Below are 18,649 nucleotides of genomic sequence, written 5' to 3'. Positions count from 1 at the left end.
TGAGGACGATTGAGGGACTCAAACACAACTGTTAAAAAGGGTTCAAACATTCACTGATGCTGCAGAAGGAAACAAAGCATTAAGAGCCGGGGATGAAAACTTCTTGAATTTGAAGGAAAAAAAAAAAGAGGCTGTACATAATTTGTCTTCCGAGAAAAATGTAAGTATCTTCTGTTGCTTTTGAAGGTCAGTACTAAATTAATAAAATTGATATTTATACAAAATAAGGAAGATTTGGTCATCTTCATCCTGTTCAAAAGTTTTCACCCCCGACTCTTAATGCGTTGTGTTTCCTTCTGCAGCATCAGTAAATGTTTGAACCTTTTTTAGTCGTTGTGTTTGAGTCCCTCAATCGTCCTCAGTGTGAAAAGATGGATCTCAAAATCATACAGTCACTGCTGGAGAAGGATCAAATATGCAAAAGATGCTGGAAAACTGAAAACAACTGACATATTTCTCTATAGAAATGTATACTTTTAAATAAAACAATTCAAAACAAAAAGAAATAGGCTATTCTCTGAATATGTAATGAAATGTGCATTTCTCTCGTGGCGCGTCCACTACTGCGGAGATGGCGAGTCATCAACTTCAGAAAACAGTAGTTTATTAATAAATAATTAAAATGTCACCTTGCTATTTTTGACACACTCATAATCATTACTTTTGCCGGTTCTTTGAGGCAAGCTTTATGCGTGCGCTTGAGTGCAGAATAGGCTAATATATTATGTAAACGTTCATTATGGTTTAGAATATTCTCCAGTACATATATTTATGTAATTCATTTTTTAAAAAGTGCTTAGTCGACTAATGGCTTAAATAAAAAACTACTAGTCCAGTAGGGGGCAGCACTTATTTCACATATTTTTGAACCCGCATGTCACAACGGGCATTCTGGGTTGAGTGGCCAGTTTTATTATATTGCAGACAAAGAATTTGGATAGCAAGGTTGGCTTGTATGTTTGGTGCGGTAGAGGGCCCAGCGCCATATTCTTTCATAGGGCCCAAAATTGCTAGCGGCGCCCCTGCATGCAGATGTAAAATGCGCAGCTTCTTCAAAAAGTCAATTAGTAGACACTTTTCCCCGAAATGACATGCAGTTCACTTGTTAACAAGGAGGTTAAGTGTCTTGCTTAAGGACACATTGGTGATTGCTCATGCATTTCTTGCTCCTTGCAGAGATCAAACCAGCAAATGTCCACCTCCACCAGCAGCACCTGACGAAGTTTTATGCATTAGCTCGACTCATTCAATATGCAAGAGGTATCGGCTTACTAGTGAGACATTGCACGGTATCTCACCTTCCTGTCCCAGACACAATACTTACACACCTCACCAGCCACATTAAACCTGCATGTGCAACATCAGCTCGAAAAACTCTCCGACCTACGAAGACAACAGTAGTGAACGCATCAAAGCACAACACACACAGTGATGCACGCTGACTCTAGCGTCAGGGCTAATCAGTCTGACGGCACGCTGCGCTACAATGACAGAGTCTAGGTGTGAGCCTGCTGGGGGCCTTACAGTGACAAGAAGAGTGCATGGAGCATTTTCCACTTCCTGCCGTCAGCTAGGCAGCAGGAAGCTGCATCTGGGTGTATATTGCTTTGCTACCTAGGCAGCATCCTAACCATCATGGAACCTTATAAATGACTGATTTGAAACTCTACATAGGCAGCGACTCTGTGTGCCACACAAATAGCACTCCACACGAGACTCACTATTTATTTCAGTAGAGTGTGTTGATATACTAATGATGCAATAGCAAATCACTATAAAATACACAAATGCACAAATACTAAGTAAAATAAAGATATTTTTTATTTCTACTTTCAATATTAATTTAAACTATGTTTTTGTAGTGTACATAAAACTGGAGGCACTTTTTTATAAGACTTTTCTAGAAGCCTTTCAGTCGGGAGCTCAAATACAATGTCTTAAAAGACTGCCTCAGTAGACAGCTCAGGTTTAGGAACAGAGCAAATGTGTGTGAGAGGCCTCATGTTGTTTTTATGCAGAAGATACCGAGTGTGGAGGAGCTTTATTTAGTCTCCCTTAAATATAACATCAGCCAGGCAGAGAGAAATGAGCCACTGAAATATTCTCTCATACACAAAACAGAGGGGTTCAGCTGGGGGGTATCCTCTCCTAAGAGAAAGAGTGGCGAAGAGAGGGAAAAAAGTCTGTGCGCATTGAAGCGAGATTCAGTTGGCCTTATGCCTGGCTTTCAGCTTTTGAAAGAGTGAGCACAACAGAGATATACGCACAGGAACCGAACACGACTAACTGTCTCACCGAAGCACAACAGTGGCTGGCCGTCTTGGTTTGTCAAGTATTTTTCTCATTCATTCTGTAGTTATTTCAAAAATGTCTGCAATAAATAGTTCTAAGACATGAACCAATCCAACCACCTCTGAGATGAATAACAACATTTGATTCAAGGCAGAATCAGAAAAAAAAGAGCTCTGAACTAATTAACTTATTGAACTTGCTGCAAGTGCAATGGCAACTTCAAACCTAATGCCTTGCTTGACTGCCTGGACGAGATGAAGGCTTGGATGGCAACTAGCTTTCTACAGTTGAATGAGTCTAAATCTGAGGTGGTGATCTTTGGTCCGTCTAAGTTTGCCGAAAACACCTCACCTGGGCCCTTTATCCACTACTCGCAGGCGTGGAATCTTGGGGTGATATTTGATTCTGAGCTAAAATTCGATAGACAAATTAATGCGGTGGTTAAAGGTAGTTTATTTCAATTGAGGAGCATTGCCAAATTGAAGAGCTGTTTGACATTTAAAGATATAGAGATTGTGATACATGAGATACATTATCTCATCCAGACTGCATTATTGTAATTCTTTATATCTAGGATTGTCAAAAAACTTGCTTGCTCGGTTGCAGCTGGTGCAGAGTGCTTTCTCTGTGGCAGCGCCACGTCTCTGGAATAGCCTTCCTCTGCATATTAGATCCTGTGACTCGTTAGGATGTTTTAAATCTGTGCTAAAAACACATCTCTTCACTGCCCATAAGGGCTGGGAGTTATGAGAAGGGTCTTGTCTTGGGTGTCATGTCATTGTCCTACTAGTATTGTTGAGAGTGTACAGCACTTTGGTCAACTTATGTTGTTTTTAAACGTGCTATAAAAATAAATGTTGATTTGAACTTTCCTTTTAAGCATTGCCAAATGAATAAAAAATGATGATACAGTGTATTGGGACAAACTTAGGGCGTTTTCACTCCTGAAAGTCCGCACCAAGGTCCGAACCGAAGTTCATGTTTTGATACATTTGATATATTTGGTTAGTTTTGGTTTGGTTTCACATTGCAATTATGCGAGCGCACTAAAGAACTTTACATGACACACTTGCGTCCATTCGTCATCATCATGTGGGCTGCATCTGGACATTGATTGGTTTGTAAACAGACGTGTGTCTGACGTCAGCGTCTTTGACAAGAATGAATGAACGGACGCATATCATTGCCACTACTGAACAGTGCGCATTGCTTGACTATTTTCTTTTAGTTACGTTTAAAAGTGGACATTTCAAGCTTTATATAGGCTACACATATTTGTCATGTTTGTGAGACGAGTAGCCTGCTGAGCTTCGGTTTATTTGAGACGCGCTCCAGTTCATGTACAAAGCATATGATCGAAAAATTCACATATGAAATACAAAATTCACATTAAGGAAAGGCTATCTAAGCAAAATCATACAAAATTTTCTTTTAAAATAATTTCTGACCTTCTGTCTTCGGACATATTGCGCATTTTTTCACTTTTCATAATCAATGTAGCCTAGATGAAATTTAAAAATAACATTATAATATTTAAACATAAACAGGAACTTCCTGTAAATGGTCTGAAAGTACGAACCATACAGAAAATGCTTTCACACTAGAAACGAACCGAACCTTTGTTCAGTTTGATCCAGACAGAGACTACCTCTTTTCGTCGGACCAAATTTCGTCTGTTTGGTCCGGACCGCGGTCCGGGGGAGGTTTCACATCTGTAATTTTGATTCGGACCAAACTGAAAAGTCCGAAAATCCGGACCAAACAAGGTAGGTGTGAAGGAACAGTGTGTAGAGAGCTTCATGGAATGGGTTTCCATGGCCGAGCAGCTTATCCAAGCCTTACATCACCAAGTGTAATACAAAGCGTGGGATGCAGTGGTGTAAAGCACGCCGCCACTGGACTCTAGAGCAGTGGAGACGTGTTCTCTGGAGTGACAAATCATGCTTCTCTGTCTGGCAATCCGATGGACGAGTCTGGGTTTGGGTAGGAGAACGGTACTTGCCTGACTGTATTGTGCCAAATGTAAAGTTTGGTGATGGGGGATTATGGTGTGGGGTTGTTTTCAGGGGTTGGGCTTGGCCCCTCAGTTCCAGTGAAAGGAACTCTTAATGCTTCAGCACCAAGACATTTTGGACAATTTCATTCTCCCAACTTTGTGGGAACAGTTTAGGGACGGCCCCTTCCTGTTCCAACATGACTGCGCACCAGTGCACAAAGCAAGGTCCATAAAGACATGGATGAGCGAGTTTGGTGTGGAGGAAGCTATTGGCTTATGGACAATAAAATCAATATATTTGAAAATAGGAGGTTGTCCATTCCTGTTTCAGATGATTCAAATAAATAAGCCAGTTTAAAATAAACAATTCACAGATACATTTCTGGGCAAATATCTGTGTGTCTTTTTCTTGTAAAGAAATATTTAGTATAAACACAGGTTCTATTTTTATTAGTAATAAAAAATTAAAATAAAAACTGATCGAATTGTAATAACAATTAAAATGCTGTCAATCCTTATTGTTTTAGTGGTAGGTACAGTAACCTAGGCTAATTGATTGCAAAAATAAATCACATTTGGTAACTACTTCTACAAAATACTTGATCGTTTGACAAATGTAAATATTCATTGTCAGTAAATTAATATACATATATACTGTATATATTGACATTTTATCTGCAAATGATAATAAACTCCTGCACTTCACTTCTATATATTACTATACTTACAGTTCTAATTTAGACGAAATGGTTATTATGCATGTCTTTATACTCTGAGTGAATGAGGGGTGAGATTGAAGTCTTCAGTAACATCTGCAAATTCGACAAGTTCTGATCTCATTAAAAGGCTGAAATGGGCAGATTCTCCTCTGCCCTCAAGTCAAACATGACCCCGGTAGCTAATGAGTACTGTCTGCCAGGACGGAGCATCAACGCTGGTACATCCATTGTTATTTTCTGACTGCTGAATTAGATATCCCTGCCGAGGGTGAATGCAGATTGCCCCCTTGTGCGAAAACCATCATTAAGCATTCTTTTCAGCTGCATATTAGTTCTCTCCTCAAAGGAGATGCAATTAATCAACCTTCTTTGTCAGACGGCCTCACCGGTCACGATAAAGCAGTGTATGAAATCGTCCAGGGCGTTTCTTTAATGGGACTTGGCGGGAGGAGAGGTGTCTCTAATAGAAAGCATGGGGGCCGGTCTCTGGACATGCCGTGGAGGAGGCGGAAAGGGTTTGGCGCTTTGACTCGTGCTCGGCAGGGCAGGGGCCTGATCTTTAGCGGCTCCAGCGCCGTGCTGTTAGCAATCTCGGGAAGTTTAGTCTGCGTTTGAGTGACAGAGTGACTGCTGCTCGGTCCCGGCAGGTGAACGCGTGGCACAGAGGGCGAGGTTTATCAAAGCCTTTGCCACATTCTGCTTTTTGTGCTTGCGCATGAAATTTGAGTGACTGGAGGCAGTCCGACTATGAAGCTCGCTTTCTCTTTTGAACAATGTAATATTAGCCTACGGCAAGGGTGTCCAATTCTGCTCCTGGAGGGCCACTGTCCTGCAAAGTTTAGCTCCAGCCCCAATTAAACGCACCTGATCCAGCAAAATCTTACTAGAAACTTCCAGGAGGGTGTTGAGGCAAGTTGGAGCTAAACTCTGCAGGACAGTTGCCCCCCAGGACCGAGTTTAAACACCCCTGACCGTTCGAAGCAAATTTGACGCACAGGGCAGAACAGTAGAGTCAGGACACACACGTTGCTTCTGAAGAGGAAGGACGTGGTGGGGGAACATTATAAACTTTATCAGTCTGGCTCATGAATATTAAAAAGTTGATGCAATGTTTGCCCAGTAATTGTAATTTATTGATAGCAATCAGATTGTCGTAATTAACTGATTTACAGGAAAGTAGGCACTCAAACACACGTTCAATAGAGCTCAACAGTTACTGCTCACTTTTTAAGCCACTTAGGAAGTGAAGAAAAATAAAATAAAGTATGAGCCATAGCCCTCAGTTCTTTCCTGGTCTTGTTCCCCTCTCTACACTCTCACTACACATGAAAATTATATATAAAATCCTATTCATATTTCCATAGGGATTTAAAAACATATCTGTAAGTTGAATCAACATTGCAAGCTTTGATTTAAAGAAAAACAGAAATGTATAATCTGTTGATTATAAATATAGAAACAATATGTCAATAAGAGGTAACAGAGTCTACAGTGAAGTAATCAAATATATACAAATATGCACTGCGATTCAAACGTTTGGGGTCGGTAAGGTTTTTTAAATGATTTTGAAAGAAGTCTCTTCTCACATAGGTTGCATTTACTTGATCAAAAATACAGTAAACACTGTAATATTGTGAAATATTATTACAATTTAAACTAACTTCTATTTGTGAATGTCCGCTGCTGTCCGTCATTAATGTTAACAATAAACGCATCAATACTTTTCATTATTGTATGTATTTTTGTGTATTGTATTGTATTCATTTTTAGTATCTTTAACTCTCCTGTCCAAGCACGTTTTAAGACGTTGAGCGCCATCACCCGACCATTATAATAAAATGAATTCATTAAAGAATAACTTCTTTATCGTTAATTTAATTCTGGCATCATTTTCGACCACGGCTGTTTTTCTCCTACAGTGGGAGCCAGGAGTCGGAGTCGACTCCAAAAAACCTGGAATCGAACACCCCTAGTGTTTATAAGTAACTGTTCAATTCACTAGCCAAGCAAATGGGTCAAACAAAACAAAAACTCTTCAAATATTATGATCATTGAACCAAAAACTGGGTTAAATGAACGTAAACATTTCTAAATGGATCCTATTGTAACTCTGAATGCCTTCCTGTTAGTTCTAGGCCAGAATGATTGAGGATGTTGAAAGTCAAAAGTCTGGCTGCTTAAGACTAGATCTGTGTGTTCTGAAGGCTTCAGTAAAACCGGCTGATCCCTCTCACTCATTAAGCAAGTGTTAAAACACACGGCTAAACACAAGAGTTCTTCCATTTCACCTCTGAATGACGTGCCATTCTCAATCCAATTTCTTCCCACAGTCTCTCATACACTAATCTAGATCGGAATGAGTCACGTGACGCCATTAATCACCCAATCCATCTAGATGTATGACTACTGGACCAAGGACAAAAGAAAGATCATTTACTAACATTAGGACAGGGCTGATCGTTCACATCTCTTGCAGGAGCTCGGCGCCGGTCCCAGGTGTGCCGTAAGAGCCTCTATTTTAAGCTCCACTCTTTCCCCCAGCGGCTCTCGCGGACCCTTGTGTTACAAGCACATAAAAAGCATGTTGACTCACTGTAATAAACTAATGCAAATTGTGCAGCGGCGTGAAGGATTGCACAATAAAGATCCATACATCACTGCGCATGGAGGTCTGGCGGCTGCACACAGCCCACACGCGCAACGTGCCGCCCGCTAATTCACCACTAATTTACCGTGAAGCATAAAAGTTGTTATTTTTTCATTATCTATAGTTTCGGCTAAAAACGATTCCCATCTCTCGTCCATCTCAGACCGCCGGGGCATGTTTGTAGCGCTCTCACGAACAAACGTTTGCTCAGAGCAACAACAAACATTTGCCTTTTGCGTATGTGCATCGACTGTGACAATTGGAGCTGATATATCCTCAGGAAATGTCAGTGGATTCAATCAAAATGCTTCCATCGGGGGCTAGAAAGGGGTCAAATTCAGTAAGGGAGAGAGAGACAGACAGAAAGGTTGTAAAAAATGCATCCGAGGCCCAATGTTCCAGGCTTGTTTATGAACTCTGCGCAGTCGCGGGCCATTTTATAGAGGAGAGAAACTTGTGGCGGTGCATGAGGTGTTTTTTAAGGAGCAGCACTGTCACATATTTATTTCAGACAGTCGCTGCACCCCATCAGTACTCCAAAGGGTCTAATGTCATGCCACACGGCCCCTGGAATATCTGATCTCGGCCCCTGGCTCCTGCACGCCTCTCTGCTCCGCTCTCTCTTATTTATGTTTGCTGCGAGTGGCCTGAATGTATTCTTCAGGGTAGCAGAAATAGAAGTGCAAGGACAGCAAAATGGTGTTGACCTCTTGTTCTCAGGGTTTCGGGAAGCCAAAACTTCTTCAATGTGGAGTGAGAATTGAGTAAGCCCTATTGAATTGTCTAGCCCACCGCAGACAGAACTTTTGATACATAAAGAAACAAAGGCACTTCAGGGCTGTCTCAACAAAAAGAAGCAAAATTCAGCTTTCTCACAGAACTATAAAACAGAAAGCAGTCACAGTTCTAAATAAAACACAACCTACTAAGTTTTAAGTCTCAATGTGAACAACAGACAGTAAAAATGTAGAAAGTACAGACTCTGTGAATTTATCGTACCATTTTTTTTGTGTGTGTGTGTGTGAAAAACTCAATATCTGTTTGCTGGGTCAGAAATAGATATGATGGGCAAATATAACAGTGGGTCGTTTTTTTTTTTATCAGACTACAGTTGTGTTGACTGGATTGATTCACTAAAAAAGAATCGGTTTAAAATAGTAACTTCTTCAGGAATCAGACTACACAGTTTGTGCTATATGTTTTTTAATGACTAAAAAAGAACCGTCTAATAAGAGTCATTCGTTCGTCCGGGAATCAGATTCACTAAAAAGACTCAACTCATAAGACTCAACCTGGCAAAGACTGAGCTTCTCGTCTTCCCTGCCAATCTGACTCTACAACACGACTTCACCACCCAGCTAGGTTCGTCGGTCAAAAATCTTGGAGAAACCTTTGATGATTAGCTGTCCTTCAAAGACCACATTTCAAAGACAGCTCGGTCGTGCAGGTTTGCGCTGCACAACATCAAGAAGATCAGACCGTTCCTAACAGAGCATGCAACACAGCTTCTCGTCCAGGCCCTGGTCATTTCTAGGCTTGCCTACTGCAATGCGCTTCTGGTTGGACTTCCATCGTGTGCGATCCAAACGCTTCAAATGATTCAGAGAGCAGCAGCAGCACGTCTTGTCTTCAACGAGCCCAAAAGGGCCCACGTCACACCTCTCTTCATCTCTCTGCACTGGCTACCACTCGCATCAAGTTCAAGGCGTTGACGCTTGCTTACAGATCCACCACAAGCTCAGCACCCGCATACTTCGACTCGCTCCTACGAGTCTACACCCCCACCAGAAGCCTTCGCTCAGCTAAGGAGCGATGGCTCGTGGTACCATCATAGAGAGGCATGATATCCCTTTCCAGAACATTTTCATTCACCGTTCCTGGCTGGTGGAACGATCTCCCCACCTCCATCCGGAAGACGGAATCACTGACAACATTCAAAAGACAGCTGAAAACTCATCTCTTCAGTGAGCACTTAATCTCATCTTTAAATAAAAAAAAATACTTTCCTCTATTCCCTCACTATTCTAGCTTATGCTACTCTAAGTAATGTCCAAAACCTAGTTTTTCAGGCACTTTTTGTGGCTCTTCATGACAGATCGCTTCCTGTATTCCTCAGTTGTAAGTCGCTTTGGATAAAAGCGTCTGCTTAATGCATAAATGTAAGAGTCAGTCATTCAGGAATTGGACAATATTGGTCACTGTATATTATTTATTTATGTATTAAAAACCAGGCTAATAACAGTCATTCGCTCAGGAATCAGACTAGATTGGTCACACTGTTTTTTGATTAATGTTTTCGATTGATTCAATAAAAGGGTTCATTTTTGATTCTCTAATTTAAATCATTAGTTCGCAAACCAGACTATGCAGCTTTACTGTATGATTTTGATTCACTAATATAAAAAACAGTTCATAAGAGACATTCTTTTGGGAATCGGACTGCATTGGTCACTCTGTATATTTTGGATTGATTCACTAAAAAGAATCAGTCTAAAAGTCATTAATTTCGTTCAAGAATCAGACTGCACAGTTTGTGCCATACATTTTGATCAGCTCATAAGTCAGTCATTAAGGAATAGGACAATATTGGTATATTTTTTATTTATAAAAATAAAAATAACAGGCTAATAACAGTCATTCACTCAGGAATCGATTGGTCACACTGTTTTTTGATTAATGTTTTCGATTGATTCAATAAAAGGGTTAATTTTTGATTCTCTAATTTAAATCATTAGTTCGGAAACCAGACTATGCAGCTTCACTATATGATTTTGATTCACTAAAAATAATAGGTCCATAAGAGTCAATCGTTCAGGAATCAGACTACATTGGTCATGCTGTATGCTTTTGATTGATTCACTAAAAATGGCTCTAATAACCAGCTCATAAGACTCATTCGTACAGGAATTGTATGTTCCAAAGCATAAGTAACAGCGTATGGGTTTGGAAAGACACAAAACTGAGTAAATAATGACAGATATTTTTATTGATTCCTTTAAGGCCGAAAGCCAAATGCTTGGGTTCAAAGTTTTTATAAAATTTCCATACTTGGAATTGGCCTATGCATTTAACTCCAAAGTTAGTGCACAAATGCATTTAACCCAAAGTTAGTGCACACACATTAGGAGTAGTGAGTAGTGAACACACACAGCAACCCGTGGACACACACCCGGAGCAGTGGACAGCCATTTTTTGGGCGTTTGGTGCCTTGCTCAAGGGCACCTCAGTCATTTCCTGAGAAATGTCTCCGTCGTTTCCAAAGGTTCAAACCTGCTACAGATTCAAAACAACTTCACACATATTTGAACGTCTTTGCTCATCTCACCTGCACTCGACTGACTGGGTCCTTCTTGATCCACTTGATGACGGTCTCATAAACCAGCTCCTCTGCCTTGGTGTTCAGGCTGTCATTGGACAGGTAGTTGATCAGGTCATCTTTGGAGATGCTGAGGATCTCGTCTTGACCCGCCACATCAGGGAAGTTCTGCAGGGCGTAGGCCTTGGCCATGTTGTGTAGCTCCGTGCAGCACATGGCCTCAGCCATGGCCAGAACCCCCAGGCAGTTTGCTGCAGTCAGCTGCTTTTCTGAGGAAGAGAACAAGAGAGGCGCTCACATCCATAAAAGATCACAGCACCAAGGGGAAGAGGGCTCTAGCTATCTGTGCTGTATATCTCGGAGGCTCCAGAGAGGGGCCCCTGCTTAAGGCACTTCGGAGACGAACAACAGAACAAATCAATTGAGCTCAGTGCAGCGGGTTGGGACGCTGTCCCGCGGATTAGAATGGCACGGCGAAGCTCATCTTTAGTCCCGCTGAGTCACATCTTAAGGTATTTGACCAAGCTGGTGCAAAGGTCCATGTTTTTAACAAGGCAAGTGTCTTTTTTGTGGAGAGTGGAGAGTGGAGAGCCCTACTTTAAACCGCAAAGGAAGAATATGAGTCTGACACTGTCGTGGTGATTGAATCTAAGTCTGGATTGCCAGTCTGAGTGGTTTCTTAAGAGACTCTTTTGAATTCAAATGTGAAAGGCATAATAAAAAAAGTTAAATTACACATCTGTTCCGAAATACTAGATGTAAGATGAAAAAATAGTGTGCCTATAGAAAGAAAGAACATACTTGTACATTTTAAAATGTACAAATATAAATAAGTATAATTACTAAATAAGTATAATGACTTTCAAAAACATTTAAAGAGCTTACCAACCCCAAAGTTAATCATGTCATATGCTTGCATTTAAAAATAGGGGATAGAAATAAAACTAAATATATATATATATATATAATAATCATATTCTACAGTAGACACTGCTTGTCTATATAATAATTTTGCCTGCCACAATAGCATAATGTCTTTGAATTGTGTTTATTTGTGTGCTTTTCATTTATTAACTGGAACATAATGTAATTAGCACCAAGCATTGTTGTACTACGGGGGGACCTTTGCAAAAATATATATGTATACAGACTTATATACAATATAATATATACAAACATTTGCGTGTGCACAATAAACTTTTTGGCCTGCTCATGAGAATCTATTGGGAATTTTTGCTTGCTCACGCGTTACAATTTCCAGTTTATGTACAGTACACAATAACCTATTTCCTTTGTGTGTCTCTGCCATCTTACTAGGAAGCAAATGAGAGCATGGATACGCATGAATTATTAAAGATAATTTTGCTCAAAATGTGGCATTCATTGGGGCAGTACCTCTAATATCAAGTCTTTATGTCCGGTTTAACGCACCCTCTGTGGCGGCCACAAAATGGGCTGATGGCACAACACAGCTGTGTGCATTGTCCTATTTGCTCAGTTCAATGGTTCATTAAAAAAAGATTCTAACAGTAAAAAAGTGCTCAAAATTTGGATTTCGTTTGGGCAGTATATTTATATTGTCCCATTTAAAACTTTAACGGCCAATTAAAAAATATTGGTGCAGTAAAATGTGGTAAAAATTCGTATTTCACAAGATCAATAAAGCCTTTATTAAACCACTGTGTCAGATTTAACACATCCTTACAGGTGGAGGAGAAATGCTGAGTTACTTCATTAAATTCTAACAGAGCTTATTGCAAGCAGCACCTTAGATTTGTTGTACTTATATCGCGTTATATAAAAAGGAGGCTCACACGTCAATAAGTGACAAGCGAATAAGTAGCTTTATTCAGCCTTGTACAAGACAAACTACTTTTAACGAAATGCACATTTTGAGCACTTTTTACTTTACAAATCTTTTTTATGAACCACTGAACATATAGGACAAAGGATACATTAAAGCCGAGGTATTTATAGTAGAGGTAGCGTAGAAAAACTGCTTTAACGAAATCTAAATTTGTAGTTTTTATTGTACCAATATTTTTTATGAACCAGTAAACTAAGAATATAGGACAATGCACACTGATCTGCAAATTGCACCATCAGTCCATTTCAAGGCACCGTTTCTAAGTCGCCACAGTTAAATTCATTAAAGCAGACATAATGCCTTGAAATATGAGATACTGCCCTAACGAAAACCACATTTTGAACTGTTTTTACTGTACCAATCTTTTTTTATGGACCCTTGAACTTGGCAAATAGGACAATGTACACAGATGTATTGTGCCATCAGCCCATTTCACGGCATTGGTTTTCTCGGTCGCCACAGTTGATGCATTAAAGTGGACATAAGGCCTTGATAATTCTCTAACGAAAGCCAAATTCAGAGCAAAATTATCTCTATTAATCCACGCATCCATGATCTCGCTTTCTTCCAAGTAAGATGGCAGAGACACCGAGCACACAGGAAAAGTTTTATAAATTGTAACACATGAGCATGCATTTTTGCAAAGGTCGGGAACCTTTTTTGACCAAGGAGCCATTTTTTTATTTTTGGTTAATGGATTTTTCCACAAGACCCACAAAAAAAATAATATAATATAATAAAAACATGTTTGTTTGTTTTTGTCAGTAACATTTCAAAAATAGTAACTTTAGTAGGTCCACAGACAAAAACAAACAAATATGCAACAAACTATGCTTAGGTTGACATGTTTACGTGAATACTCACCATGGCGGGCATTTTGACATATATGTATTTGACCGTTTGGGCGTGCAACTGAAAACAAAGGCTACCGTGTTTGTCGGCATTCTGTTTGGAGCGCGCACACAGAAAGCACCATGGGCGACATTAGGGGGGTCCCCCAAAGGTCCATGTGGAGAGCGCTACTTTAAACCGCAAAGGCAGAATATGAGTCTTACACTGTCATGGTGATTGAATCTAAGTCTGGAGGCAAGGGTGGGGGCCAGGGTAAGGGCAGGGGCAGATGCCCCCCCATATTACAGACATATCACGCATCAACGCATAACCGATGTGCTGCAAGGATATAAAGATTAGTTAGATTAGCTTACTCCTCATTTCAAAAACAACTAACACAAAATACCTCTCGAGTCACGCAAATAATTTTTTTTAGAGAAATATTAAGAAAGAAATTAGATTAATCTCTCATCGTCTCTTAAAGAATATGTGCCGTTAATGCAGCGTCAGATGCCATAAGCTCGGTTAGTTTTTACTTTCAGTTTCTGTCGTGAATAATTGACTGGCTGGCGTTTGAGACTTCTTCACAAGCATAACTCTCATGCAAAATTTGTACATTGCGATATGTTATCCACTGGCTCGCCCTCATGGTTTAAGATTTTTCCAGTTGATTCCCATTTCGAGCATGTTATTTCTCATGATAACACAATTAAGTTTATTATTAAATAGGCTAAATAAGTAGTAACAAGCAAACTTAAACTAGTTTCCTTACAATTTCTGCGAATACTTTGCTGATGCAGGAACTCAAGAAAATAATATCTTGACCCACCCCCCATTTGTTGATAAAGGGTGAGAGACCTGAAGAGCCACATGATTTTTGTCAAAGTTTCCCGACCACTGCTTTAGGGGCCCTAAAATGACAATTTATTATCAGTTGTTAATGTTTTAAATTAAAATGCTATAAAACGTATTTTAAAAAGTATGAAAAATACATAATTTATTAATTTTTACTGATATAAAATTAAAATGCTTGCTGCAATGCAAATGGTTTGTCTCTGTCGACCAGAATCAAATGAACAAGACTGCAGGCAACAAGGAGAGCATGTCTGACTCACACCTGATTCAGATAAACATAATAAATGTGGACCTCATGAAACCCGTGCCATCGGTTTGACTGTGCGGGTCTTACGCAACCCAATTTGTCTTCACAATACAAATTACAAAGTACAAATTGTTGTAAAAATGGTTCAGTGAGCGTCTGGTGAAAGCAGATGGGCTTTTATTATGTCTGGGTCTTTAGAGGCAGGCCTGCAGCGTGCCATCACCAATAAGCCAAACGGGCCACTCGTCTTCTTCCACTCTTGGAGGAAGGAAAAATAATTTTTTTAGGTGAGGTTTCTGCCAGGGGCCATAAACGGCATGCCGCAGAGACCGACCGCAGAGCGAGGCTTATGCCCGGCCTGGCGTGAGTGTATAGACACGCTCTGAAGTTTCAACGGTTCTGTGTGTGGCATTACAAACAGCAGCTCCCACCACTAACACATGGGCTGCACCTCGCTGCGAATAAAATTTCGGCTGATGTAACCTCTTTTTCTTAAATCTATTTTAAAACATGCTCTAGTAATATGCGGTCCTGGAATTCCCAGACTATGTGCCGTATAATTCGGCATTGAGATGTATTTCCAAACCCATGCTCTCTTCATTTCAACACTTCCCCGCTGGACTTAATCAATTGTTTTGTACTTTAGTAACTTTGACATGCAATCAGATTGTTTTCGCCCAGAGGCACAAACCAATCCTCGACCTGTTGTTCCTGAATGCATTACGCTGACTTTCATTTGTTGGGGTCTCGCAGACTCTTTCAAATATACATTTCTGCAGACTCGAAAGAAACAAATTGATAAGTGAACTTATTGCCAGGTCAAATTACCTTTTAACACAAAAGTTTGTCATTGTCTGCATTCTCAATATGTGCAGTATATGAACGGCAGGATAACCCTCAGCATGACTCTTTCATAAGTTAACAGACGCTGAACTGCTTCACTAGCATTATATATGCGTTTCTTCAACTAAGAGCACTTTCATGACAACTAACTATTGTTATCTTTTTGTTACAAAGAAAGTCACAATAAAACCATCAGGAAATCTTTTTCACCATGTCTCCATCAATTATTTTCGCTTCTTCTTCTTTTTTTTTTCTTTTTTTTTACCATGGTTCCCAACTTTCAACCTTCAAATAGATTTTCATATTTTAAGACTGAAAGTCTTAAAAGGGAAACCAGTAAATAATATTTATGGATATTTATGAAAATATTTATGATCATTTTAAAACTTTTAAACTATTTTATTACTGTTGTATGAAAATGATTTATATACACTACCGTTCAAATGTTTGAGGTTGGTAAGAGGTTGAAATCTTTTATGTTCACCAAGGGTGCATTTATTGGATCAAAAATAAAGGAATACTATGGGATATTATTATAATTTTATTTTATTTGAGTATATTTTAAAATGTAATGTATTCCTGTGATCAAAGCTGAATTTTCAGCATCATTACTCCAGTCTTCAGTGTCACATGATACTTCAGAAATCATTCTAATATGATGATTTGCTGCTCAAGAAATATTTATGATTAAAAAAGCATTTTACCATGATATGTTTTATCAGGATTCTCTGATGAATAGAAAGTTCAAAAGAGCAGCATTTATTTGAAATATTGTATTTGAAATAAAGTTATTTTGAAGAAAAAAAACAGCTGTGTACATTTGAAAATTATTTAAAAAGTGAGAAAATATGATTTATGATACAACCCCAAATCAGAAAAAGTTGGGACAGTATGGAAAACGCAAATAAAAAAAAAAGAAGTGATTTCTAAATTTACTTTGAATTGTATTTCATTGCAGACAATATGAACACAAAATATTTCATGTTTTGTCTGGTCAACTTCATGTCATTTGTAAATATGCATCCTTTCCTGTCATTCAGACCTGCAACACATTTAAAAAAAAGTTGGGACAGTAAAGCATTTACCACTTTGTAATGTTGCCATTCCTTTTCACAACACTTAAAAGACGTTTAGAGACTGAAGACACCAAGTGATGAAGTGTTTCAGGTGTAATTTTGTCCCATTCTTCCTGCAAACAAGTCTTAAGGTGGGCAACAGTACGGGGTCTTCGTTGTCGCATTTTGCTCTTCAAAATGCGCCACGCATTCTCTATTGGAGACAGGTCGGGACTGCAGGCAGGCCAGTCAAGTACCCGTACCCTCTTCCTCCGCAGCCAGGACTTTGTAATGTGTGCAGAATGTGGTTTTGCATTGTCTTGTTGAAATATGCATGGACGTCCCTGGAAAAGAGGTCTTCTTGAAGGCAGCATATTATGCTCCAAAATCTCTATGTATTTTTCAGCATTAATGGTGCCTTCACAGAAGTGCAAGTTACCTTTGCCAAGGGCACTGACACAACCCCATACCATGACAGACCCTGGCTTTTGGACTTGTTGCTGGTAACAATCTGGATGATCCTTTTCTTCTTTGGTCCGGAGCACACGGCGTCCATTCCTCCCAAAAAATACCTGAAATACTGATTCATCTGACCACAGTACACGTTTCCACTGTGTGATGGTCCATCCCAGATGCCTCCAAGCCCAGAGAAGTCGACGGCGCTTCTGGACACTGTTAACATAGGGCTTCCTTTTGGCACAGTACAGTTTTAACTGGCATTTGTGGATGTAACTACGTATTGTGGTACTTGACAAAGGTTTGCCAAAGTAGTCCTGAGCCCATGTGGTGATATCGCTTATAGATGAATGCCGATTCTTGAAGCAGTGCCGCCTGAGGGATCGGAGATCACGGTTGTTCAGCTTAGGCTTGCGCCCTTGTCCTTTACGCACTGAAATTCTTCCAGATTCCTTGAATCTTTTAATTATGTTATGCACTGTTGAATGTGAAATATCCAAATCTCTTCCTATCTTTCTTTGAGGAACATTGTTTTTAAACATTTCAATAATTTTCTCACGTATTTGTTGGCAAACTGGCGTTCCTCTGCCCATCTTTGCTCCTAAAGGATTAGACCTTTCTTGGATGCTGCTTTTGTACCAAATCATAGTTACAATCACCTGTTGACATCACCTGTTTCAAATCACATCATTATTTAACCATTTTACCTCATTACTAGCCCTAAATTGCTCCTGTCCCAACTTTTTTTGAAATGTGTTGCAGGTCTGAATGACAGGAAAGGATGCATATTTACAAATGACATGAAGTTGACCAGACAAAACATGAAATATTTTGTGTTCATATTGTCTGCAATACAAGTCAAAGTAAATTTAGAAATCACTTCTTTTTTTATTTATTTGCGTTTTCCATACTGTCCCAACCTTTTCTGATTTGGGGTTGTACATAAAATGCTAGCTATGAAATTAGAATTAGTGAGAAAAATGTATATCCTATACATAGTTAGTGGACAAAAATTGCCTGTTTAAAGGGGTCATCGGATGCAAATTAGTTTGCATATAAATGTGTGGACACAACCACCCGACAATGATAAAAACACATTCACTCCTTTTATTTATTCCTCAAAAAGCCTAAACACTCTCAATAATCAAGCCGTTTGAATTTTCTAAGCAATATGATGTCATATTGCTCACGCTCCGCCCACGACCGCTGACGGACTGTCTCATATTAGCATATTTCCGCCCTCAGCCAGTTGTACACTGTCCGCCAAGGCAGCACTTCACGTGTCTACATGCCCCATGGAAGAGAGGAGTGAGGTGAGCAGTAGCTCATTATCATTTAAAGAGACATGCACCGAAACGGGTCGCTGTGAACAGAGCTGTTTTTGAAAAGGGTGTTGTTTTACACAAACATTGAGAAATTTTAACCAAAGTATGTTACAGACTTTACAAGACCCTAAAGAATCATACCAACTTGTGGAAAATGGCCATCTGATGACCCCTTTAAGAGTTTGTTAGTGCTCATAGCT

At 39.6% G+C, this 18,649-nt stretch overlaps 1 protein-coding gene across 2 annotated transcripts in view; it reads right to left on the bottom strand.

Moving 5' to 3' along the window:
• Positions 1-18,649, bottom strand: part of klhl29 (kelch like family member 29) — a 410,063-nt gene that overhangs the window by 101,947 nt on the left and 289,467 nt on the right. For both annotated transcript variants that reach the window (XM_079832066.1, XM_079832067.1), the window contains one exon: positions 10,980-11,239. In XM_079832066.1, coding sequence (XP_079688192.1) covers positions 10,980-11,239 — 260 coding nt within the window. The remainder of the gene's footprint in view (positions 1-10,979; positions 11,240-18,649) is intronic.

The sequence above is a fragment of the Gobio gobio genome (assembly GCF_949357685.1).
Source record: "Gobio gobio genome assembly, chromosome: 12".
Lineage (NCBI taxonomy): Eukaryota > Metazoa > Chordata > Actinopteri > Cypriniformes > Gobionidae > Gobio > Gobio gobio.
This window is presented reverse-complemented; position numbering and strand designations above follow the sequence as displayed.